The sequence below is a fragment of the Pelophylax lessonae genome (genome assembly GCF_965119305.1).
Source record: "Pelophylax lessonae genome assembly, chromosome: 6".
In the NCBI taxonomy this organism is placed as follows: domain Eukaryota; kingdom Metazoa; phylum Chordata; class Amphibia; order Anura; family Ranidae; genus Pelophylax; species Pelophylax lessonae.
The window spans coordinates 298,157,187-298,182,064 of NC_138773.1; the positions used below are offsets into that span (position 1 = coordinate 298,157,187).

The 24,878-nt window shown below is 44.0% G+C and overlaps 1 protein-coding gene across 2 annotated transcripts in view; it reads left to right on the forward strand.

Moving 5' to 3' along the window:
• Nucleotides 1-24,878, forward strand: part of RAB3GAP1 (RAB3 GTPase activating protein catalytic subunit 1) — a gene marked incomplete at its 3' end in the record, with an annotated part of 256,526 nt that overhangs the window by 172,286 nt on the left and 59,362 nt on the right. For both annotated transcript variants that reach the window (XM_082261360.1, XM_082261361.1), the window contains exon 18: nt 21,885-22,022. In XM_082261360.1, the coding sequence (XP_082117486.1) occupies nt 21,885-22,022 (138 nt within the window). The remainder of the gene's footprint in view (nt 1-21,884; nt 22,023-24,878) is intronic.

Genomic DNA, 24,878 nt, shown 5'->3' on the forward strand with positions numbered 1-24,878 from the left:
AGCACTTTCACCTAGCAGCAAGAGGGTCGCTGGTTCGAATCCCAACCACGACACTACCTGCCTGGAGCTTGCATGTTCTCCCTGTGCCTGCGTGGGTTTCCTCCGGGTACTCCGGTTTCCTCCCACACTCCAAAGACATGCTGGTAGGTTAATTGGATCCTGTATAAAATTGGCCCTACTATGTATGTATGAATGGGAATTAGAGACCTTAGATTGTAAGCTCCTTGAGGGTGAATGTACAATGTATATGCAAAGCGCTGCGTAAATTGACAGCGCTATAGAAGTACCTGAAATAAATAAATAAACATAGACCATTGGTTGGTTTTATCCCCCAGGTGAGGGCACATCGGATGAGGGGATTATCCCTAATGTATGTGGATGATTGGAGCACATAGTGGTGAACACTAATTAAGGAAGCAGCCGTTTGGATTTGTGAACACAAGGCTGTTTTTTTATGAAAGATTGAACATATACAAGCAAATTCCTACAAAGGACGCTTTATGGACTGACTGTTTGTTTTGTCAATTCTATATATTGTTTGATATGATATGCTGAGTTTGAAAATTGCTATGCAAAGAGATTTAAAGGGAAACTAGCACATTAGCATTTGGGAGCGCGGCACCACTTTTGAATACAATTTTGCACATTGATACACGTGTAGAGAGTGTGTATAAGTGTGAGCAATCCGCTTTGTAAGTTTTTGAGTCTTATAGCACTCAATGCAAACATGTTATACTTACCTCCTGTTAATGGCATCTTGGATTTGGGTATATTTTCACATTGGGGCATTAAGGCCCTGTTCACACCTGAGCGTTTTTCAGCTCGTAAAACGCTCATCTCTGAAGTCTCAAAACGCCCAACAAGCAAAATCCCATTCATTTCAATGGCCCCCTGTTCATATCTAAGCGTTTTGTCGCCTGAAGCTCAAAAAAGTACATGAGCTTCTTTTTTGGCAGATTACTAGCGTGTTTGTTAGGCCCCTTTCACACTTGGAGTCCGTCGGCGAACTCCGTTTTTCTCAGCGGGGGATCGATCCTGCAAAAAACGCCTAAAAAAGCTCAAAAAATGCCTTAAAAAAACGCTGAAAAAAGCCTAAGGCTCCTTTCACACAGGCGGTGCGCCCGACGGATTCTGTATGGCTAACCGAGGATCGATCCGCCGATCCCCGCTGAGCAGGCGGATGACCGCTCCGTCTCTGCTCTGTGTGCAGAGACGGAGCTGTCCGATCCCTGCTGTCCTCTATAGGAGATCGGATGAGAACGGACCGCCTGTCTTTTCTCATCCGATCCGATCCTATCTGATATGATACAATCCTCCAGACAGATGTAAAATAGGGTTTCCATCCGTCCGGATTTCACGGACAGGATCGGATTGGATAGCAGCGGGTGTCAGCGGAGATGTCTCCGCTCACATTCGCTGCTGCATGGAGCATCCGATCCGGTCCCTCTGAAAAACTGACAGGCAGATTGGATCGGAAAGCCCGTGTGAAAGGGGCCTAAAAAAATGCCTGAAAACGATACTCAGGTGTGAATGGAGCCTAAATAGATGTAAACCTTTTTGTTTTGCTAAAACAGTGTTTGTTTTTTCTTTCATTTCATGGTCTCTGATCTCATGCTACCTCTTTGCGGCCACTTGTCATCTACATGCAATGGCTGCTTGGCATCTCTCATTGAATGGTTTCCGGACAGTGACCATGGGGGATGATGGCTGTGTAACGTGTGTTTAAATGGTCACTTGTAGTCTAAGAATCTGTTCACACTAGCGCGACTTGTCAGCCTGACAAGTCGCGGTCCATTGACCGCTACAGGACCCATTCTAATAAGAGCGACTTGCATAGACTTCCATTATGTGAATAAGCAAGTCGCTCCGAAGTCGTGGTGCATGGTAATGCACAAGTCGCCCCCGAAGTAGTAAGGAGTCGTGTCGCCTCAGTGTGAACCGACTCTTATTCCACCAAAAGAAAGCTCTATTTTTTGGGGGGGGGGGGGGAGAATACATTTCTTTTGTGTACAGCGTTGCATGACTACGCAATGGTCAGTTAAAGTAAGGTAGTGCTGTATCCCAAAAAATAGCCTGGTCATGATGGGGAGTCAATGTTCTGCAGGTCAGGTGGTCTTCTCACACATTCTCTGAGAAGGTTTCCGCTATTATAATTAATCTATCACATTCTTGGCGTTTCTGTATCTCTCTTCTCTTGTATGAAATGCAGCCCAGGCAGCTCAGTGTCTCTATTGTGCTGTAATCTAAGTTTTTAGTGCCCACTCAATTATATTTTTTTGGGGATCCTGATGTGTAATTCCTATATTAAGCCCTTTGTATCCTTCTGGCATTACTTAAATCCTCCTGTAGCCCTATAGATCCATCTTATTAAACTGAAGATGGTGAGCAATGTCCCGGGATTCTCTAGAAGGATCATTATCTTTACAGCCCATCAGAATGTTTCTAGGGGGAGAGCAATAAGCTGGAGGTAATAGCTGAAGTCGATACAGTTTTCCCTCTCAGCATCCCGGAGAGGGACGTGGTATAAATGCGCAGTGCGCTCCCCCTCTGCCGCGTCCCCCCAGCTACTCGTATGCTGGAAATGTCAGAGCCTTTCCAGGCACTAATGGCTCCTGCCGGAGAGATCCCTTGAAATCTACGTGCATCGTGTTTGTCTTTCATCCTATTAATCTGCAGTAATAGTTGACCCACGTCTGTTCTCCCTCGCAGGGGCGATCAATAGCTCTGTTTAGAAGCCTGACCCTGCTGTACTCCACAAAACTGTCTGACAGCCAGAGTTTCCAATCTCTTCACCGTGCTGATAGGTTACTCTGGGACACTTTTTTTTTTTTTTGAAACCGTACCTTAAAAGGGAACCCTTGTGTCTTTTCACTGAGCTCATTCTAAATAATTATTGGAACATTTACCTAAAAGTAGTTTTTTGTAATGAAACTACAGGGTTTAATGTTTATCCTGGGGGTTATCATGTGCTGTTTGCTAACCTCTTTTATTATTATTATTATTATTATTATTATTATTATTATGTAGGCGTTATATAGTGCCGACAGTTTATGCAGCGCTTTACAACTTGAGGGTAGACAGTACAAATACAATACACTTTAATACAGTAGGAATCAGAGGGCCCTGCTTCTTAGAGCTTACAATCTAAAAGGGAGGTTCAAGTGATACAAGAGGTAATAACTGTGGGGGATGGGCTGATGGAGATAAAAGTACAGTTGTTAGGTGGATGCCAGATGGGCTTCTCTGAAGATATGTGTTTTAAGGGATCGTCTAAAAGTAGACAAAGTAGGAGATAGTCGGACAGGTTGGGGTAGAGCATTCCAGAGGATGGGAGAAGTCCTGGAGGTGAGCATGGGAAGTGGTTACAAGGGAGCTAAGAGAGCAGGAGGTCATGGGAGGAATGACGAGAACGAGTTGGTTGGTATTTTGAAAACCAGATTAGTGATGTAGCTGGGCTCCAAGTTATGGATGGCTTTGTAAGTTATGGTTAGTAACTTGAATTTAGTTCGTTGGTTGAGTGGCAGCCAATGGAGGGATTGGCAAAGAGGGGTAGCAGACAGAGAGCGGTTTGCAAGGTGGATGAGCCTGGCCGCAGCGTTCATGATGGACTGAAGGGAGGATAGCCTTTTGTAAGGTAAGCCAATGAGAAGGGAGTTGCAGTAGTCGAGACGAGAGATAACTAGGGAGTGGATTAGAAGCTTTGTGGTATCATTGGTTAGGAAGGGACATATCTTGGAGATGTTGCGGAGGTTGAGGCGGCAAGCTTTGGACAGTGACTGGATGTGCGGCCGATCCCTCTGACTACCTGTCTTTTATCCTTCTAAGCTTGGGAAAATCCAGTCCGGGTTTCCCCAGGTAATGTGCACTGTCCTTTCTGTAGTTTTTGCAGAAAAGCTCCGCGCTGGGTCTCCATAGCGACTATAGTCCTACGGACGGGGACTGGCCTGCGGGTGAAACACCCCGCCGGGACACACACACCTGGCATGCCAGCATCACAGCCCCTTGGCTGACAGCGCCCTCACTGCGGGGCAGAGGCAGTCTGTCAGGATGAACGCCCACCCTCAGCAGCATGGTCCGGTAAGTACAGTCCCCCGTCTGTTTAGCGGGCCTGGGGCGGACGAGGGCTCATCCATAGGTGAGTGGGACTCTCGGGTACCCATACCTCCTACCACCCTCCTCCACTATGAGGGGTCACCTGGGACCTTCCCCTCCTACCCTGACCTCGCCCTACCCTGGGCTCGGGACCCCCGGGACACTTTTAGTGGAGGGCCCCCTTTGTAAGTCACCTCAGCTGCTATACCGGGTAGTGGATGGTGGAGGGGGGGGAGGCCAGGACCAGTCGCTCACTCTGTTCATTCAGGAAAGGAAGAGCATATTTTTTGGCCCCTTCCCCCTTTTCACCATCCTAAAACAATCTCCCTGTGGGCCTGCATCAGCTACTGGTAAGAGAGGAGGGAAGCCAGCAGCGCTGCAGGGGAAAGGAGCACACAGGGGGGCCAAGACAGCAGGGGAATGGGGGAACAGATGCTATAACCAATTCCCCTGCAGCACAGGAGAGTAAGAGGAGGAAAAGGCGGCAGTGCTGCAAGGGGAGGCAGAAGAGGATTGTGTCTGCAGTAAGGCAGTACAGCTGACCCTGCTGCTCGGCAGGTTCCCTTTAAACCGATGGGGCCTGGTACAGGAGGGCCGGCTGTACTGCCTTATCAGCGGCCCTGGCAGTGATACAAACTTATTAATGTGTAACTAAGGGCAAAACATTTTTTTTCCTATTTTGGATAGAGTAAAGGAGGGTTATAACCCCTGTCACCCCCCCCCCCCATCTGTATCCCATTTGGGAGATTTATCTTCACTTCCTGGCCCATAGTCTAAACTGGAGGTATGAGGAAATCCCTCCAAAGTGAGGGAATCCCATTGTGTCCCCATTGGAAGATTTCCCTTCTATTCCTCAAGAACAGGACAGAGAGAGCCAATCTCCCTAATGGTAGGCATTAAGGTGCAATGAATACTGCCGTGTTCCAATCCCTCTCCACTCTATCCAAAACCCAAAGTTTTGCTTTTAGTTACACTTTAACACTAAAAAGCAATAACCGTAAGTAAAAATATGTGGCAATTGATTGATTTCGGTCTAAGGGACGTGTTGCAAAAATTTTGATTGATTAGTGGCTGCAGCTGTCCTGGTGGGGTTGAGATTTCTCCATTCACCTAATTTTTGTGGACGGTCCATATATGGCAGTCTGTTTTGTAAGTCTGTTAGAATGTGGCTATTGATTTCGATCTAGGGAACGTGTTGGAAAATCTTTTTTTCATTAGTGGCTGCAGTTGTCCTGGCGGGTTTGGAATTTCTCCATTCACCTAATTTTTGTGGAAGGAGGAATCTGTTAATATTTTTTGTTCAGCTCACTGGCTGAATAAGAATCAAAAAATAAAGCTGCCCATAGAGGGATTGAAATTCAGCCAGTTCAGCAGGGACTGGCCACATTTTGATCCATCTAGGGCTGTTCCCTCTTGACAGATGGTGATCTAATGGCACTTTTCCACTGCAAGTACTGGCTCAGCTCCACTTGGCCCTGCTTGGTTTTCCACTGCATGGTACCGCATGGTACGGTGTTGGAACAGTTCGGTACGGTTTGCTTTTCCACTAAAGTAGTACTAAAGTAAGTGGGTGGGATAACAACGATTCTCTGACCAATCAGTAGTGACAAACAGTCAAGGCTGCATGCAAAGGATTGTGGGATATGGTACTGATACGGCCCTCTTGGAACCACAACTGAGGTAGTACTGTTTAAGCGAGCCGTACCGTTCGGTTTCATGTAGTGGAAAAGCGCCACCGTATCGTACCGTTCCTACACCGTACCATGCAGTGGAAAAGCACAAAAGCGAGCCGAACCGTTCGGTTCCATGCAGTGGAAAAGCGCCATAACAATCAACTTCTGTGGAACGGGACTGTTGGAGAGAAATCCTGCACACAGAGCGTAGAGGGAGCTGTCACCTGCCTGCTCAGCGGGGATCTGCAGATCGATCCCCCGCTGAGCAGCACGGAGTCCGCCAATGGAGGCAGACCGTTTGAAAGTACCCATAATGTGTTTGGAACGGACGGTTTCAAAACTGTATGGTGTTGCAAAGGTGAGGAGTATAAAGAATATTCATTGTGGTGGCAGTGTCCTTCTGTGGGGTTGCATGAGTGCTGCTGGTGTCAGGGAGCAGCTGCTTTTCATTGAGGATACCATGAATTCACATATGTACTACTATTCTGAAAGAGAAGATGCTACCATCACTCCGTGCCCTTGGTCGCCATGCATTTTTCCAGCATGACAAGGATCCAAAACACACATCAAAGGCCACTGTTGCATTTCTGAAGAACAGGGTAAAAGTGATTCAGTGGTCAAGTATGTCTCCTGATCTGAACCCAGTCGAACACCTATGGCGAACTCTGAAGAGACAAGTTGAGCATCACTCTCCATCCAGCATCCAGGCTCTCAAATGATCACCTGCAGATTTTGCAGATTTGCCCACTTACAAAGAAGTGAAGGGTCTATAATTTTAATCATAGGTGTGTTTTAAATGATAGAGACAGAATATCAATCAGAAATCCAGAAAAAAAAAAACACGTGATACAAATGTTATTAATTGAGTTGCAGTTCAGTGAGTATTTGATCTCCAAGCAAAACATGACTTAGTACTTGGTGGAGAAACCCTTATTAGCAAGCACAGAGGTAAGACATTTCTTGTAGTTGGTGACCAGGTTTGCACACATCTCGGGAAGGATTTTGGTCCACTCTTCTTTACAGATCTTCTCTAAATCACTAAGGTTTCTTGGCTGTAGCTTGGCAACTTGAAGTTTCAGCTCCCTATATAAATTTTGTATAGGATTATGGTCTGAAGACCTTAATGTGCTTCTTCTTGAGCTACTCCTATGTTGCCTTGGCAGTATGGTTTGGGTCATTGTCATGCTGGAAGACCCATCCATGACTCATCTTCAGTTTTCTGGCTGAGGGAAGAAGGTTCTCATCCAAGATTTTACAATACTTGGCCCCATCCATTGGTCCTTCAATGCAGCAAAGTTGGACTGTACCTTTAGCAGAGAAACAAAGCCTAATGTTTCCACCTCCGTGCTTGACTGTAGTTCTTAGGATCATAGTGCAAAATTATGTTCAAAAAATTGTGCACTGCTCCAAAATGCTATTGTGTCAGTATCCCTTTAAACCTGCTTGCATAGCATATCATCAGAGTATAACATTAATAACACATAAACAGTGCATCAGTCTATATAGTGTCCTTTGGCATGACTACGCTTGCATATACTTAATGTTTCATGATAATCCCCTCATCCGATGTGCCCCCACCTGATAGATAAGACCAACCAATGGTCTATATGCGATTTTGTCCCTCTCTGGGGATCTGTTTTATGCTGTTTCACTCCTCTGCTGGTAATCTTGAGATTAGAATCCTCTTCTCTTACACTTATCTCCATACATCCAAATCATAAAAAGAGAAAGCTTGACATAGTGCTTTATCTTGTAAAACAACCGGTTTATTAAACACGAAGTATAAAAACATTTTCCTGGTGCTTAGAGTGCACCAAACTGTTAAAATCATTCAGTCCTCACAGTGCGAGTATAAGACAATCAGACAGTGTTACCACAGTTTACTCACATTGCGCGCCTCAGTGTGACAACATCTTCGCCCCTCCCCTGCGCGTTATGTGTATAGGTGTGAGCGATTGGCTTAATATTGTAATCTTACAGCACTTAAAAGCATAACATAGCAGTGCACAAGTAAACACATTTTTAATTCTTAGGATCATAGTCAGAATTTTTTTTTCTCTAAACACAGCGAGTCGAATTAATGCCAAAGAGCTCAATTTTGGTCTCATTTGACCACTTTCTCCCAATCCTTTTCTGAATCATTTAGATGCTCATTGGCAACATTCAGATGGGCCTGTACATGCCCCTTTTTTGAGGAGGGGGACCTTGCGGGCGCTGCAGGATTTTAATCCATGGCAGCATATTTTTTTACCAATGGTTTGTTTGGTGACTGTGGTCCCAACTGCTTTGAGATCATTCACAAGCTCCGGCCATGTAGTTCTGGGCTGATCCCTTACTTTTCTCATGACATCCTTACCCCATGAGGCAAATCTTGCATGGTGTTCCAGATCGAGGGAGATAGATGGTTATTTTGTATTTCTTCCATTTGCGGAAAATTAGCTCCAACAATTGTATCCACCTCACCAAGCTTCTTGCTAATGGTCTTGTAGCCCATTCCCGCCTTGTGAAGGTCTACAGTCTTGTCCCTGACGTCCTTTGACAGCTCTGCGGTCTTGCCCTTGATGTTGAGGTTTGAATGGAAGAAAAATTCTGTGGACAGGTGTCTTTTATACCCAAAACATGTTGTCACTAGGAGCACCTTCTTAAAGCGGTAGTATACCGATTTTTGTGACTTTTACCTACAGGTAAGCCTATAATAAGGCTTACCTGTAGGTACAATTAATATCTCCTAAACCTGCACGGTTTAGGAGATATTTGCACTGCATGCAGCTGCTGACGCTAGCGGCGCATGCGCTCTGAAGGTCCGGCGGACCTTTAGAGTTCCTTGCCGGGAAGTTGCCGGAAAGTTAAAGCGGTTGTATCCCGCTTTTTGACACTTTTACCTACAGGTAAGCCTATAATAAGGCTTACCTGTAGGTACAAATAATATCTCCTAAACTGGCACGGTTTAGGAGATATCTACAGTGCATGCAGCCGCTCGCGCGAGCGGCGCATGCGCTCTGAAGGTCCGGGGGGACCTTCAATTAAGTTGCCGGGAGCTTGCCGGAAAAATCACTCCCGCGCGCATGCGCGGGAGTGACGTCATCGCGGCTCCGGCCAATCAGCGCGCTGGAGCCGTCTCTTCCGGCCAATCAGCGCGCCGGAGCCGCCGAACCCGGAAGAGACGACGAGGGATCATGGCAGCACCCGCATCGATGTCCGGGGGTCCGTGTCGGGGCTTCGTTTTAAGGTAAGTTACACATAATGGGCTAGTATGCGATGCATACTAGCTCATAATGCCTTTGACTTGCAGGTTTTTTTTTTTTATAGGGTTTACAACCGCTTTAATCCCCCGCGTGCATGCGCGGGAGTGACGTCATCGCGGCTCCGGCCACTCACAGCGTCGAAGCTGCCGAACCCGGAAGAGACGCCGAGGGATCATGTCCGCTTCCACAGCGGTGTCCGGAGGTCCGTGTCGGGGCTTCGTTTTAAGGTAAGTATTTCATAATGAGCTAGCATGCGATGAATACTAGCTCATTATGCCTTTTGTCTTGCAGGGTCTTTTTTTTTTTTTTTTTTTTTAGTATACAACCGCTTTAAAATGACATGACTAATCTGTGTACCACATGAGCACATACTGTAGCCAGTCTGTGGGAGCCAGCATTATTGTTGGTTGGTAGGGGATAAATACCTATTTTACTCACTGAACTGCAACTCGATTTATAACCTTTGCATCATGTGTTTTTCTGTATTTTTTGTTGATATTCTGTCTCTATTATTTAAAATACACCTATTATAAAAATTATAGACCCTTCATTTCTTTGTAAGTGGGCAAACCTACAAAATCTTCAGGGAATTAATTATTTCCCCCACTATATATACATATTAGAGCTGCACGATTCTGGCCAAAATGAGAATCACGATTTTTTTGCTTGGAATAAAGATCATGATTCTCTCACAATTCTCTGTGTAACATCTTTTACATTATAAAAAAAATTGGGATAACTTTACGGTTTTGTTTTATTTTTTTATTCATTAAAGTGTATTAATTGCGTTTGAAAGACTGCTGCGCAAATACAGTGTGACATAAAAATTTACAACAATCACCATTTTATTCTGCAGGGTCTCTGCTAAAAAAAATAGATATATATATATAAATGTTTGGGGGTTCTAACTACTTTTCTAGGAAAAATAAACTGATTTAACTTGCAAGCAAGCAGTGTAGGAAAAACGGTTTAGTCTTTAAGAGGTTAAACTTCCTTCCTCTGGCAGAGGAAAAGAAAAGATACAATGTAATCATTTGTGTTTACAGTTCAGTGGGAGATAATGCTGATAGGCTTTTGCGGGAGGCTTTTTTTTTTTTTTTGACAGCTGCTCCCTCACAGCAATGTAAAGAATCGAGCAAGTGTCATGTTAAGATCGTCAGGGGGAGTGAATCGCGATCTCGATTCTGTTACGATTAATCGTGCAGCTCTAATGCATACACACACACACACACACACACACACACACACACACACACACACACACACACACACACACACACACACACACACACACACACACACACACACACACACACACACACCAGACCAGATAAGGGCCTAGATGTGTCCAATGCCCAAAACCCAATTTGCAGCCAAATCTATATCTCTTTCTAGATAGATGGATTTGTTTGTGCTTAGGCCTTCTGGATTTTTGGACACATCTGGGTGCTTGCGTATGACCTCTATTGCAAACTGTGTCCTTGTACCATGTTGGAGTGAATGCAGGAGGGAGCCATAGGTGTCTGCTTCATATCTGTAGCACAGAAGCAATATTGGTTGCCATTTATGACCTATAGATTTTTTTTTCCAATGCATTTCACTATATTGAGCATTTAATTACAACTTCAGCTGCACCCCCACCTCCCACTGTCACCTTCCTTCCTAAGGCAGTGCTTTCCACTGTGACCTCAAATCCAGGAGGTTAAATGTACAATTATGGATCATTAAGTTGATTATTTTTTTCTCCTTTTCCTCTTATTCCTTATATTTCCTATTGACTGCTCTTGCACTGGAGGGATTTTCATTGCTCTATACGTTGGCGGTTCTCTTTTCAGGTCTTCACTAATTTGTCTTTCCATCTGTGGGTATTGATTGCATCCTTCTGGAGTGTGAGCTGTGTAGAGCAAAAACCCAAAGGCAGTTTAGTACTCAGGATGTATAGGTATAGATGACTCCAAAAAAAGGGAAATCTATAGTGTATTTTCAGTTAAAACACATTCGTGTTAAAGTAGAAATACGCACTTGAAGATCATTTTCCTTCAAAGTATAATTGCATTTTCTGACAAAGTGCCCTTCCTCTTTCTGCCCCTTTGCTCTGACCGAAATTATTCCACCCTCCCCTTTTACAGGTGTATACTTTCTCAGATCCAGTGGCCACTATCCCCATTGTTTACATCCAGAGGTGAAAGGCGCACTCTCCTGGCCAGGTCTGTCCATTAAAGCCCCATGGACTTCTATGGGGTCATCTCTCATCAGAGAGACGGAGGTAGATGAGCCCCATAGAAGTCTTTGGGTCTGTACTGTGCAAGTGCGGCCGGGAGAGGGAGCCTTTCACCTCTAAATGTAAACAAACAATGGAGGCTGCGACCATCAGACTTCAGTAAGTATATATCTATGGATGGGTAAGGTGAAATCATTTAGCACTATATAAAGGGGGAAAAATGATTGCCTTTATTCTTTAAACTAATTTGTAGTGATTAGGAAGACTATATGTAGATAGGATGATGCCCTTTTCTTCAAGCTCTGCCCCCTTTTTTCATGTGATAATTTCAGTGAAAGCTATTTCTGGAAAGTGAATTGGAGTCAGCATGCAGTCTGCTTTATGTGTAGATCTGATTTTAACTACACAGACCGCCAAAAAAGATAAAAGATGATGATTTCATTTTTCTTGAACTATTGAGAGCCTTCTGATCGCCCTCAGCATACTCTGCACCCCCTACTAGTCTCTTGCTGCATTTAGCCACAAATGTGTGGGATACAAAATAAGGAAAAGGGTTTTGCAGTTTTTCTATCTGTTGACATTTTTTGCTTCTCCCTCTAAGGCTAGGTACACACTACTGCGATCTGCTTTTGATGAGACTTTCAGTGCTATTTTGTAATGCTACTTGGATAAGGTCTGCATATTCTATGGGGCCAAAACCGTGCTGGAATCTTACATAGTATTGGAACCTTTTCCAAAATCGCTGTGCTGAGTCGCATTGATTTAAACAGGCACCATTGAAAACAATGTTAGTTCCATTGTCATGCGATTTTGTGCGACTGAAGTCACATCGGAAATCACACTAGTGTGAACCAAGCCTTAACCTACTGCTCTGGGCATGGCCCCTCAAATAGGTAAAAAATGAAAGTGCGCTGATAAGGTGATGGAAAGCTGCAACCTTAGAACCAATTTATAGTAAAATGGATGGGGAATGTGTATATCAGGTGCGCTAACCAATCAAATGTGTGAATAGTTCAACCAAAATGTATGAATGGTGTAAAACTTACAACATTTAAGAAGGGGTCTGGAATAAAACCAACTAAATAACCCTATGTGGTATTCATTACAGTGAATAAATGAAAAAACTGCCCGGTGCTTTGCCAAACTGAACAACTAATGGTATAAATACACAAATAATAATAGGTACAGCCACCAATGTGTGACAAAAAATTATTGTGACAACACGAGTCAAAATCGTGACAGGAACAGTCCCAAATGACACACAAAATGAAATCCAATTGAAAGTGTCTGTGATAAAAGCTGCTGGGCTAAAGTGTAGAAGCCGAGTGAATTGAGTTCAATATCCCACCACCAGCATAGCTTCTTACCAGAAAGATGAATTATAAGGGCGTATAAATGTAAAGATCCACTCAAGAGATACACCGAGAGAAAGGAAAAGGAGTTAGACCACTCCTGCCTCCCAGGAGGGGTGGAAGGAGATAAGCCTCTTACCAGATGAATGTATATGGAGGGCTATAAACAAGCGGACACTTCTCTCCTTAGCAAGATGTAGTAGTGGATCAATCCCTGATGGGTAGTCGCTGCTCTTGTCCTCAAAATGAATGGGGAAAGAAGAGGGACCGCTGATAGTGCATTATCTTTTATACCGTTTAAGGTAGAAGTGAAATTGCACTTACATGTATGAAGAAAATACAAGCTTTCGGTCACCCGTTCGGGATAACAGCGGCCGCCTGCAGCGCGGACCGCCGTATGACGCTGTGAGTGATGATGCGGCGGCGCCTACTCCCTGATGCGTTTCCTCCCGATTGGGCATCGACTGAGATATCTCCTATTTGATTGGTTAGCGCACCTGATGTACACATGGCCCCTCATGCCAATGCCACAAATGCCCTTGATGTTAAAAATCTGGCATGTGGCAGTTAAATTGATTTTCACTATATACTCATATGGTGTTTTCAGCGAAAGGTACTGGCGATACTACAGCAATCAACATTTGAAACCAGCCTTTTTCAACCGTTTACTCCAGAGGAATCCTTGCATTAATTTTCAGGTCTAAAACCAGTTTATTGGCACTCATAGATACAAATGCCCCTTACATTGGTGGCCAGTGGAAAGAATGTCCCCCTTAAAGTGGTGATAAGAATGCCCCCCTACAGACAGCTAAAAACATAACTGGGTTCATATAGCTGGCTCTGCTGGGTGGCATTGACCCTCAAACTATATACCATCAAATGAGAGGTCAATCAGCCACACCCCAAGGAACCCCTGGCAACCTCTGGAGAATCCTTAGGGTTCCACGAAATCCTGGTTGAGAATGGCTGTTTTAGACTATAGCTATCTTCCAACCTTATGGCAACTGTTTGGAGAAGACCCTTTTCTGTTCCAGCATGACTGTTTCTTGTGTACAAAGCCAGCTCCATAAAGACATGGTCTGACCAGATTAGTGTGGAAGAACAGAAGTGTCCTCCACAGAGCCCTGACCTCAACCCTACTGAACACCTTTATGAAGAATTGAAATGTCGATTGGGATGGCAAGTCTTCTCATCTAACATCAGTCTCTGACTTTACAAATACTATTTTGGATGAATGGGCACAAACTCCAAAAGAGACACACCAAAATCTTGTGGGAAACCTCCCTAGAGGGAAGGCTATTGAAGCCGCAATAGGGGGGGGGGGGGGTAACTCCATGTTAATGCCCATAGCTTTGCAATGGGATGTCCCTAGACTTGTAAAGGGGTGATGGTCAGATGCCCACAAGCATTTGGCCATAAAGTGGAGAACTGTACATGCTGTGATGATCTGTCTGCTCATGTAATGTACATAAGTATATAAATGCTGTATTTGGAGGCCACCGATATCAATCCTAATCGAATTCAGTAGGTGCCGCAGTGTAATAACTGTTAATTTACATCTCCTTCTCCCAGGATGTCTTGCTGCTGTGGAAACAGGAGAAAGTGTCAGTTTCTATGGTAAAATCTGATTTTTCTGAGACGTGTACTCATTAGTCTTCTGCTGTTTTACTCAGCTTAATATAGTGCTTAGTTTTCAACACCCTCCATCCGGCAGTAAGTAGACGGTGATCTTCTGTGTAGGCTTAACCCTTCCGCATCATTAGTTAGCTGTACTATCTGGCTGAACCCCGCCAGGTCAATCTGTTTTGAGTATTTTATGTTCTTTTTGTCTGTTTAGTGAATGAGTAACTGAAGCATGAGCATTATTCTATATAAAAAGCAAAAGTGTTTCATGTCGCATGTTTAGGACTACATGTACACTGCATAATTAGCCCTTGTGCGTCAAAACCCAGAGGACACAGGCTCAACGGCCAGTTCTGCTGTCTGCAACTTGTCAGTCTCTGATAGGCTGAAATACAGGACTGGACACTATACTAATGGCGCTTTTCCACTGCATGGAACCGAACGGTTCGGCTCGCTTTTGTGCTTTTCCACTGCTGGTACCGCATGGTACGTTGTAGGAATGGTTCGGTACGGTACTGCTGCGCTTTTCCACTGCATGGAACCGAATGGTACGGCTCTCAAAAACAGTACCACCTCGATTGTGGTTCCAAGAGGTACCATACCCGGTACCATATCCCACAATCCTTTGCATGCAGTCACTACTAGCCACTGATTGGTCAGAGAATCCCACCCACCCCGTTGTTATCCCACCCACTTAACTTTAGTACTACTTTAGTGGAAAAGCAAACCATACCGTACCGTACCGAACCGTTCCAACACCGTACCATGCGGTACCAGCAGTGGAAAAGAAAACCGGGCCAAGCAGGGCCGAGTAGAGCCGAGCCGGTACTTGCAGTGGAAAAGTGCCATAAGTGGTACTCTCTTGTCACCTCCTCCCATTCTGGCCTCCAGGACTTTTCCCGAGCCTCCCCCATTCTATGGAACTTCCTACTCCAATCTGTCCAACTATCTCTTACTCTGTCCACTTTTAGACAATCCTTGAAAACCCTTCTCTTCAGAGAAGCCTATCCCACCTTCACCTAACAACTGTATTTCAACTTTCTTTATCAGCTCATCCCCCACAGTTATTACCTTTTTTGTATCACTTGACCCTCCTTTTTAGATCATAAGCTCTAATGAGCAAGGCCCTCTGATCATTTTTGTATTGTATCTGTACTGTCTGCCCTCATGTTGTAAAGCACTGTGCAAACTTTTGGCGCTATATACCGTATTTATCGGCGTATAACATGCACTTTTTCCCCTGAAAATAAAGTGGAAACAATGAGTGCGTGTTATTCGCCAATGTTTTTTTTTTACCAATGGGCAGGGATCTGGTGATCCGCCACGGGTGCCACACATTGAAGGGGTGTCAGGTCGGCCCCCCACCTCTCCTGGCCCTGGGACAACCCTGCCAGCGTACTCTGCAGTTAAGAAAAAAAATCACTGCTAGACCCTTTTTATAGATCCTTCCTACATTGTGTCACGGTCATTGAAAAACGGTGCCTCTAAATACCTTGTTCCCTCCATTCTTTCCTGCCACTCTCCTCCTCCCTGTCCAGGCTATTGATCGAGAATCACTTCTGTCAACTGCCCCTAGAGTAGTTAAACCCAAGAATGATGAGATTAGAATTATACTAGACTACAACATCCAGCACAAAAAAATCGAAAAAATATTTAATAAGCACTGGCCGATCCTTCAACAGGACAAAACCCTGGGAGCAATTATACCTGCTAGACCATTGTTTGTGTACAAGAAGGCACCTACTCTCAGGAATTATCTGGCCCCAGGGGTAGTAGACCCACCTACACAGATTAATAACAATCTGTTGCCATATTTATCTGGCTTTTATGCCTGTGGCAAATGCGTGGTGTGTAGAACAGCCAAAGGGAATTTAAAACGAAGGAAGGAGTTCATAGCAAATGCAACAGGTAGGAGCTATGTAATTAAAGATCTGATCACGTGCTCGACTACAGGCGTAGTATACATGTTAGAATGTGACTGCGGCCTGCAGTATGTAGGTAGGACATCAAGGGCCCTGCAAATTAGGGTTGCTGAACATGTCCGAAGCATTAAGAAAGGAAAAACACTCCATCATGTGACCCAACATTTCAAAAAATTCCATAATAAAGACCCTAGGAATTTGAAGTTTTGGGGTATAGAAAGAGTTCACAAACATTGGAGGGGGGGTAACCTGATCAGAAAGTTAAGTCAACGCGAGTCCTTTTGGATATACGAGACTAAAGTGGGGGTACCCCGAGGCCTGAACGTGGAGTTTGACCTCAATTGTTTTATTTCCGACCGATAATAATGTTTTAATGTTTTGATTTTATATCTATTCACATATGTTTTTTAGGTCTTTTTTGTGATCCAGACAACAGTGGGACGTCTACGGCTCCGTTTTTAACTTTTTATAATTTTTAACAAATCCAATTATTGTTATAATGATAATATGATAAATACTCTAAGGATACAGGGACATATAGGGTAGAGGTCTCTTAGAGTGTTTGCACCTGTCTTAGATGCAAGGTTGATGATTAAATGGAGGAATACCACCATTTTTGCCAGGCCCCCCTCCCCCCTGCAAGTATCCGTATTTTAGTATATTTTTTATTCATCATTTTATAAATGGTACATATTTTACCTTTTGATTTATACAGCCATATGCTTTTATTATTTTTTTCTAGACCAATAAAAGTCACATCCTGTTCTGTGTCATTTCTAATATATACGATGCTGACAGTTGTGCAAATATGGGAGGAACCATGGACTCCCATCAGCACGATCGAGTATTGTTTACTTCCGGCCATTTCCTGGGACTAGGAAGGAAGGGGCGGTCCTCTGGCGAGATACGTGGGCGCTCCCTCTCTCGATAGAGTGGCGGCGTCTTCCGTACTTATACAAAGAGGAAGCCACTGTCAATAGGATCCGGTCCGCTCATTCAATCCTAGAGCGGTGATAGGGCGGTCTCCAAACATGGGGCATCGTCATTTCCGCCCTATAGAGAGCGGAAGTGTACTCTGTAACCCTAGCAATGGAGGTCATCCAATGAGAGGATCCCGAGTTCCGGTCCAATCAGCAGATATGGCGGTATATTTAAGGGGCAACGTCTACGACCTACCTTCACATACCGCTGAAGAAGTCCCCGCCCATTGGGGGACGACACGCGTCCGGGGGGAAGGAGGAGCTTACAGGCGTTGCCCACTGCTGTCTGGAGATCCGGTGAGGTACCTACGGGACCCGTCGGCATGATTGTTTGATGCGATTTCACCTTTTTATACAAGTAAGAGGCTGTCTTTTAATTTCATTTTGAATAAAGTTTATCAGTATCACGCTATGGGCTTGCCCGGTGTTTTTCCCTATTCCATGGTTTGAAGGGGAGTTGCTGGTTGAAGCCTATCTGTGAGCAGAACATAGTCCGCTTTGGGAACTTTGTGGTGTTGCTTCTGTTCAGTGTGAGGTCCCTTGGAGGTGAAGTACAAGAAGGAGTACATCCCATCCACCAAGGGGAGATCGCTATAAGAGTTTTTGAGTCATATGCTTATATCCAATAAGCCTAAGGTGAGAGGCCATTTCACTCGGTGGTGGATTCTAACACTTAGAGCACCTGTTGATCCTGCCAGAAAGTGTGTTCACTTCTCATCACGGGCTTTGTGCATGGACTCTGATTTTCTCCCTAATGATTTATGTTGTTATTAGTGTTTTTTTAGCGCTGCCTATTGTACCACACATTATTTACACAGGAATTGTATTTTGACCTGAGGAGTGCAGCTGCTTTTCGATTTGATATTGTCCTTCTGCGCCGATATTATTTTCTCTCACACTCTCCTCCTCCCGCCCCTCGTCCTCTGAGTGTAGCTTCAGATTGGAGGAGGAGAGCGATCACATGACCGCCCATTAAATGTCAGAAGAGAGCAGTCATGTGACTGGCCATGAAAGAAGGGAGCTAACTAGGTATTAATAGGCATTGGTTTACAATGACATTGACTCAATTTTTTTTTAACTTTACTTTAGAGTACGCTGGCAGGGCTGTCCCAGGAGACGGGGGCTGTGCAATGAAAGGGGGCATTATAATAAAAGGGGTATGTACTGTGCATGGGGGGGGCTGGGTAATGTAAAGGGGGCTTTGCAATGTATAAGGGGCTGTATAATGGAAGGGGGTATGTACTGTGCAGAGGGAGGGGGCTGTGTAATTTAAAGAGGGTCTGTATAATGAAAGGGGCTGTGTTCTGTTATTTTTAATTATTAAATTGTTTTTTTCCTTAAACTTCCATCTTAAAATGAGAGTGCGTGTTATACGCCCGTGCGTGTTATATGCCGATAAATACGGTAATTCCTGTATAATAATATGCTTAAGGCCATACAGTATGCTCAGACTGCAGGTATCCTGAATTCACTGGAAATTGATATACAGGGACTAAAAGCCCAATGTGCATGTAGCCTTAAACTAGTGATATTTGGATGAAGAACACCAGTCCTAAAAGTGACTGAACCTTTTTTTTTTTTTAAGTAGCTTAAAGTGACCTCATCAGTGTTTGTGCTTTCTGTTTTTTTCCTGCTTTGCAGTGTGGAGTTGAAACCACACAAAAGATCAAGTTTACATTGACTAGATTAGATGACCCCTATAAATATGAAATATTTTATTTTTTCTTTCACAAGAAGGTCTGTGATATATAGTTTGGAGACTCTGTTATTGGGACACCTGTATCTTAAAGTTGAAGTGCAGTCAAAACAGAAAAATCAGCACAAGGAACATAATTTACAGTCAGTAGGTTGTGTCCCTTGTGCTGATGCCTCTTCTGTTAACTAAAATCCCCCCCTCATCCCCGATTCCAGTGTGGCATCAGTTAATACACTGACTGTAGAGTCTGTGACTCTCCAGCTTTGGCCACCCTTTCCAACCAGATGCTCCAATCAGAAAAGCAGTACTACATCGGGAACCGGACACAATTTGGTATGTGTGTACTGCTGTCTGTTCAACAGAAGCCAGCCTAACGACTAGTGTTAATGCAGTAATCTGTTAGTTTTTGTTTTTGCTAGTTGAACAAAAAAAAACTGTACATGTAGCTTTAGGGTGCATTCATACCTGCGAATACACCCAACTCCGATCACATGTGAGAACACCAGTGGGAGTTCCGGGGATTAGCTGAGAGGGGGCAGCCCCATTAAAAGCAATGAGGCTGCCGACTCCTGTATGAAAAATGACAACCACCCCAACCTATAACTGGCATTTGCAGCAAGGAGCACATGGAAGTGTGACACGTAAAAAAAAACAACAAACAACTTTTGCAAATTAAGCCCCTTGTTTTTAATGTGAACTGATAGACAGGACAATTAGGTTCGTTGCAGGCTGGCTGGTAAGTAAGCTGGGAATTTTTTCTTTGTTGTTTTTTGGCTGCTGGCTCCCGCAGCTAATTGTGGCCACTCGTATAAAATCACTCATCAAAGATCACATTAGAGTGAAGGTCTCCGGACACAGACTGCCTTTGTCCATGGCCAATCACTCGCATGTGATCACTGCATAAGTGATTACATGCGAGTGACCACAATTAGCTGCGAGCGCCGACAGCCTCCCAATGTTTTCAATTTCATTGGTCCCACACCTAATTGCTGGGAACACCTGCTGGGGTTCTCGGATGCGTTTGGTGTTGAGTGCATTCGCAGGTATGAATGCACCTATATTCCGTCCGTCCATCCCCCCCCCCCCCCCCCCGGCAGCCAGCCCTCTTCTCTGTTGTGTGATGCTCCGGGTTGTCGATGGGCCCTCGGCAGCCACAAGCAGCAAAGGGAGAATATTTGTGGTACAGGCTACACTAAAGCCTTATATACAGATTATTGAACTAATTTTCGTCCGTTTTTTGTTGCATGCTACTCTCAAATCCAAAGTTAAGAGGTTACTTTCATACAAAATTTCTTGTATGACAGAATTCAACTTCAGAAGAGATGTAATGTATTGAATTGTTTTGTATGTGTTCTTTAGTTTCAGAGCATGCATAGTCTTGCTCTTACAATTTTTTTTTCGGACCAAAACTGTACTAATTAAACAAACATCGGACGTTATGTTCACGTACAATGAAAATTTTGTCGCCAGCTTTTGTCGTATAAAAATTCGCAATCGGTTGTCGAAAGGACTAGACTAACAATCTGAAAATCGGCAGATTGTATGTCATACAAAATCTTACTTCAAATTTTCTTATCGTGTGTACGGGCCTTTAGAGAGGGAAGCCCGTAGGAGCTAGGAATAAGGTTAGTATATCCCCTTTTATTTATCATCTAGGAAAAGCAAGCAGTTAAGCCTTTCAGTGGAAAGGAGGACCCACTGCAAGGGTAGGGATTTTTCTTTTGTTCATTGATGGACACAGCTCCTGATCATCTTCTTTTATGCCTATGGGCAGTCAAAGGGGGTATACTCCCTCTCTCTGCTATAGGTGCTCAGTTTTTTTCTGCCTAGATAGGAGTAAGGACCTAGTTACTTGCTAGGATCTTTGGTCCTGGCAATTCTTTCCTTTAAGATTTTTTTCCCCTGATTTTTTTCCTGTGAGAACTTCAATCAACTGCTGGACTGGGCGACGGGATGGATAATCTAGATCCAGTGGTCAGCCCAGTCTGACCAGTGAGTAAAGTGATGCAGGTTTGCAAGGAGGCCACCTGGTCTTCAGTGCACACAGACAAAGTTCTATAAAGTGGATGTGTTGGCATCTGCAGATGCTTCCTTTGGCCACAAGGTTTTGCAGGTTGCTGTTTAGAGGACCTGGTCCTCTTTGTGGGTGTATTGTTCTTTTCAGATAGGCTTCAATTGTTTTGGTTGAGCTCCTGTTTACCTGGATGGCTATAGTTTAGCCTTAAGAATTTATTTTTCACTGTTCCCACTCCTCATGTTTAAACTGCTTTGGGATGTCCCATTGGTTAAGAAGATCAGGAGTTGTGTCTGTCAATGAACGAAAGAGAAAATTGGATTTTTGACTTACTGTAAAATCCATTCCCCTGATGTTCATTGACGGACACAGCACCCACCCCTCTGTGGAGTTGAATTTCTTCTGACACTGTAACACAACTGAGTGGGTATAGCTGAGAGAGGGAGTATACCCCCTGGGATTGCCCATAGGCGTAGTCAGACTTTTTTTTTGCGTGGTGTCCTACTCCTATAGGGGGCAGCATAATGCAATGATTAAGACAATCGGGAGATGTGTCCGTTAATGAACATCAGAGAAATGGATTTTGTGGCAAGTGAAAAATCCCATTTTTTTTATCCCCCGAGTTCAACTTTACATACGTACTTTTAAAGTGACATTGTTAGGCCACATGTATTCTAACAACGTCTTTCTGAAGAAGTTTGCTGAGCAATATTTGCTCCTAAATTGGCATAAAGTCAGTGTAATCCTAGAATATTTGCTCCATAGTTACTGCTGTCACTTGTATTTCTCCTAAAGGTTTCCCACCTTACACTGCCTGAAAATATTCTGCTAGTTCAAATCCAGAGATGGCTCATCCTTTGTAACCTTATACCTTTACTCCAGCCCCCTCCTGCAATTCCATTACCATTGTGACAAAACCTTTGTTAGTAGACAATGGGCAGACAGGTCAGTGGCCTAATTTGCGATTTGAAATGCTTCAGGAAGCACATGCAGAATCTTGTGGGAATTCAGTGTGGAAAGTGCTGATGCAGCACCATCTCATTTCTGCTTGTCTGTGCTTTTTCAGGAGCCTGCACCTATGACAGAAGACCTGCTTGAGGAACAGTCAGAGGTTCTGGCCAAGCTGGGCACCTCTGCGGAAGGGGCGCACATCCGGGCTCGCATGCAGAGCGCCTGTCTGCTGTCTGACATGGAATCTTTCAAGGTATGGAAATAAAGATGGCTGCAATGTGTAGTACACAGGGAACAGTCAGAATATAGAGTGGATTTTCTCATTACATTATGGAATATATTTACTGAAACTGGAGAGTGCAAACTCTGGTGTAGCTGTGCATGGTAGCCAATCATCATCTAGCTTCAGCTTGTTCAATTAAAGGAGAAGTTCACTTTTTAGGAAAAAAAATAATAAATGCAAATTTTTTTGCAGTTAAAAAATGTGCATTTATTCGTTTTCTTTGGAGCCTGTAAAGCATTGCTCTAGCGATCAGCAGATCACTGGTGCCATGCAGGTCTGCCAGTGTATCTGTGTGCCCGCACATCCCGTACAGGTAAGCAGATACAATCTGACAGGAAGCATGAATGAACTGCCGCCATGGTAGTCTATTGAAAACTACAAGCTGACAACTGCAAAGGCTGCTGGACCATGTAGTTTTCCCTGCCCAGAGCCATGTCAATCAGTGATCTGGCCGGGCGGGCCTCATTTTTTGTAAAATGGTGACATCTAGTGGAGAGGGAGAAGAACCCAGCTAGCTGTCACAGTGGGGATTGGGGGAGGTGCAGGGGTACATCCATGCCTTACATGTTACACCCTGAATAACATTTTACAAAAAGTGAACTTATCCTTTAAGCTGACAAAAAACCCGGAACCAGATTGGGTTCTATGCAGAGCTGCCCCAGATTTTGCACTCTCCAGCTTTACTCAATCAATCCCTAGATGTTAAAGCAGAGTTCCACCCTCAATTTCAACTTTACCGATTCCTGTAGGGATAAACATTTTAAAAATTAATTGGGCAATACATTTTTTGTTTTGATTACTTGCCTTATTTTAGGAGATTCTTTGTCCCACTTCCTTCTTCTGCGGCCGCGGTCCCGGATGTCACTTCTGGTTTCGCATTGCGTCTGGGAGATGTGTGTCATCAATCCCAGGAGGCAATGGGCATGGCCGGCCGCTCCTCTGATTGCCGATCGCAATCTACAGCGCATACGCGAGATTGCGATCCGCATTCTGGGCAGCCAGAAACCAGGAAGAGGGACACAGTGGGGGACACAGCGGCTTCAGATGCCCACACCGGAGATTTTAAAGGTAAGATTTTATCTATAGTCATTTACTGTACTGTAATGTGGGAATAGTGTTAGTGTAATTGGGGATATGTTAGTATTGAAGGGGTATTTTTATCTTAAAAATGTATAATGTTCCCAGTCGTTCTCTATGTCTGCCTCTAAACTACATTCTTAAAGGGATCATATTTTTTAATAACTAATACCCCTGAAACTAACTTTTTTGTTTATATTCGGGGTAGAGTGGGGTAGGGAGCAACTTCACCTATAAGTATTCACGGCTGTCCAGGAGCTCAGGAGCAGATTTTACCTAGCTGTGGCACATATGAACATCTGGAACGTGAGAATGTTGTATTTTCCTATAATGTCCACTAGAGGGGGCCTGAAAACTGGCACAGCTGTGGGGAATTCTCCCAGTAGTTAGAGACCCAGAAAGCAGTAAAATCCATGCAGGGAATTGAATCTTGCCCCACATACACTGTTCAAACCTGGGGGGAACTATTTTGGGTGGAGTTGCTTCCTAACAGTCACATGCAATAGATACAATGATGCATTATTTTATGGAGGCTCTACTGTTTTATATAAAGTTAGTTGCTTTAATTGGTTTTAAAGCCTCAAGGTTTTTTACCTTAAAGTGGTTGTTAGGCCACTTATAAAAAATCATGCCATCCCCTCTGTAATATAACAATAAGTGCCCGTGTCTGTGTTAAAAAAAAAAAAAAAATATGCCGATCTGAACCTATATCAGAGTGGCTCCCGGCACTCAGCTGACTCCTCGGATCTCTAGGATGCATTGGCTCCTGATGAGTAAGAAGAACCCACGAAATGCGTAGAGCCCTTTTCGATGCTACGCAATTACCATCTGATGTATTACTTGTTTATACAACCATTATTCATCAATGCATCTTGATAGAGAAGTCTAGGTCAACTTATTACACCACCCACATAACGGTGGTGTGGCGATATGTCTTAGTATATATATATATATAGTGCCTTGCGAAAGTATTCGGCCCCCTTGAACTTTTCGACCTTTTGCCACATTTCAGGCTTCAAACCTAAAGATATAAAACTGTAATTTTTTGTGAAGAATCAACAAGTGGGACACAATCATGAAGTGGAACGAAATTTATTGGATATTTCAAACTTTTTTAACAAATAAAAAACTGAAAAATTGGGCGTGCAAAATTATTCAGCCCCCTTAAGTTAATACTTTGTAGCGCCACCTTTTGCTGCGATTACAGCTGTAAGTCGCTTGGGGTATGTCTCTATCAGTTTTGCACATCGAGAGACTGAAATTTTTGCCCATTCCTCCTTGCAAAACAGCTCGAGCTCAGTGAGGTTGGATGGAGAGCTTTTGTTAACAGCAGTTTTCAGTTCTTTCCACAGATTCTCGATTGGATTCAGGTCTGGACTTTGACTTGGCCATTCTATCACCTGGATATGTTTATTTGTGAACCATTCCTTTGTAGATTTTGCTTTATGTTTTGGATCATTGTCTTGTTGGAAGACAAACCTTCCAGTCTCAGGTCTTTTGCAGACTCCATCAGGTTTTCTTCCAGAATGGTCCTGTATTTGGCTCCATCCATCTTCCCATCGATTTTAACCATCTTCCCTGTCCCTGCTGAAGAAAAGCAGGCCCAAACCATGATGCTGCGACCACCATGTTTGACAGTGGGGATGGTGTGTTCAGGGTGATGAGCTGTGTTGCTTTTACGCCAAACATAACGTTTTGCATTGTTGCCAAAAAGTTTGATTTTGGTTTCATCTGACCAGAGCACCTTCT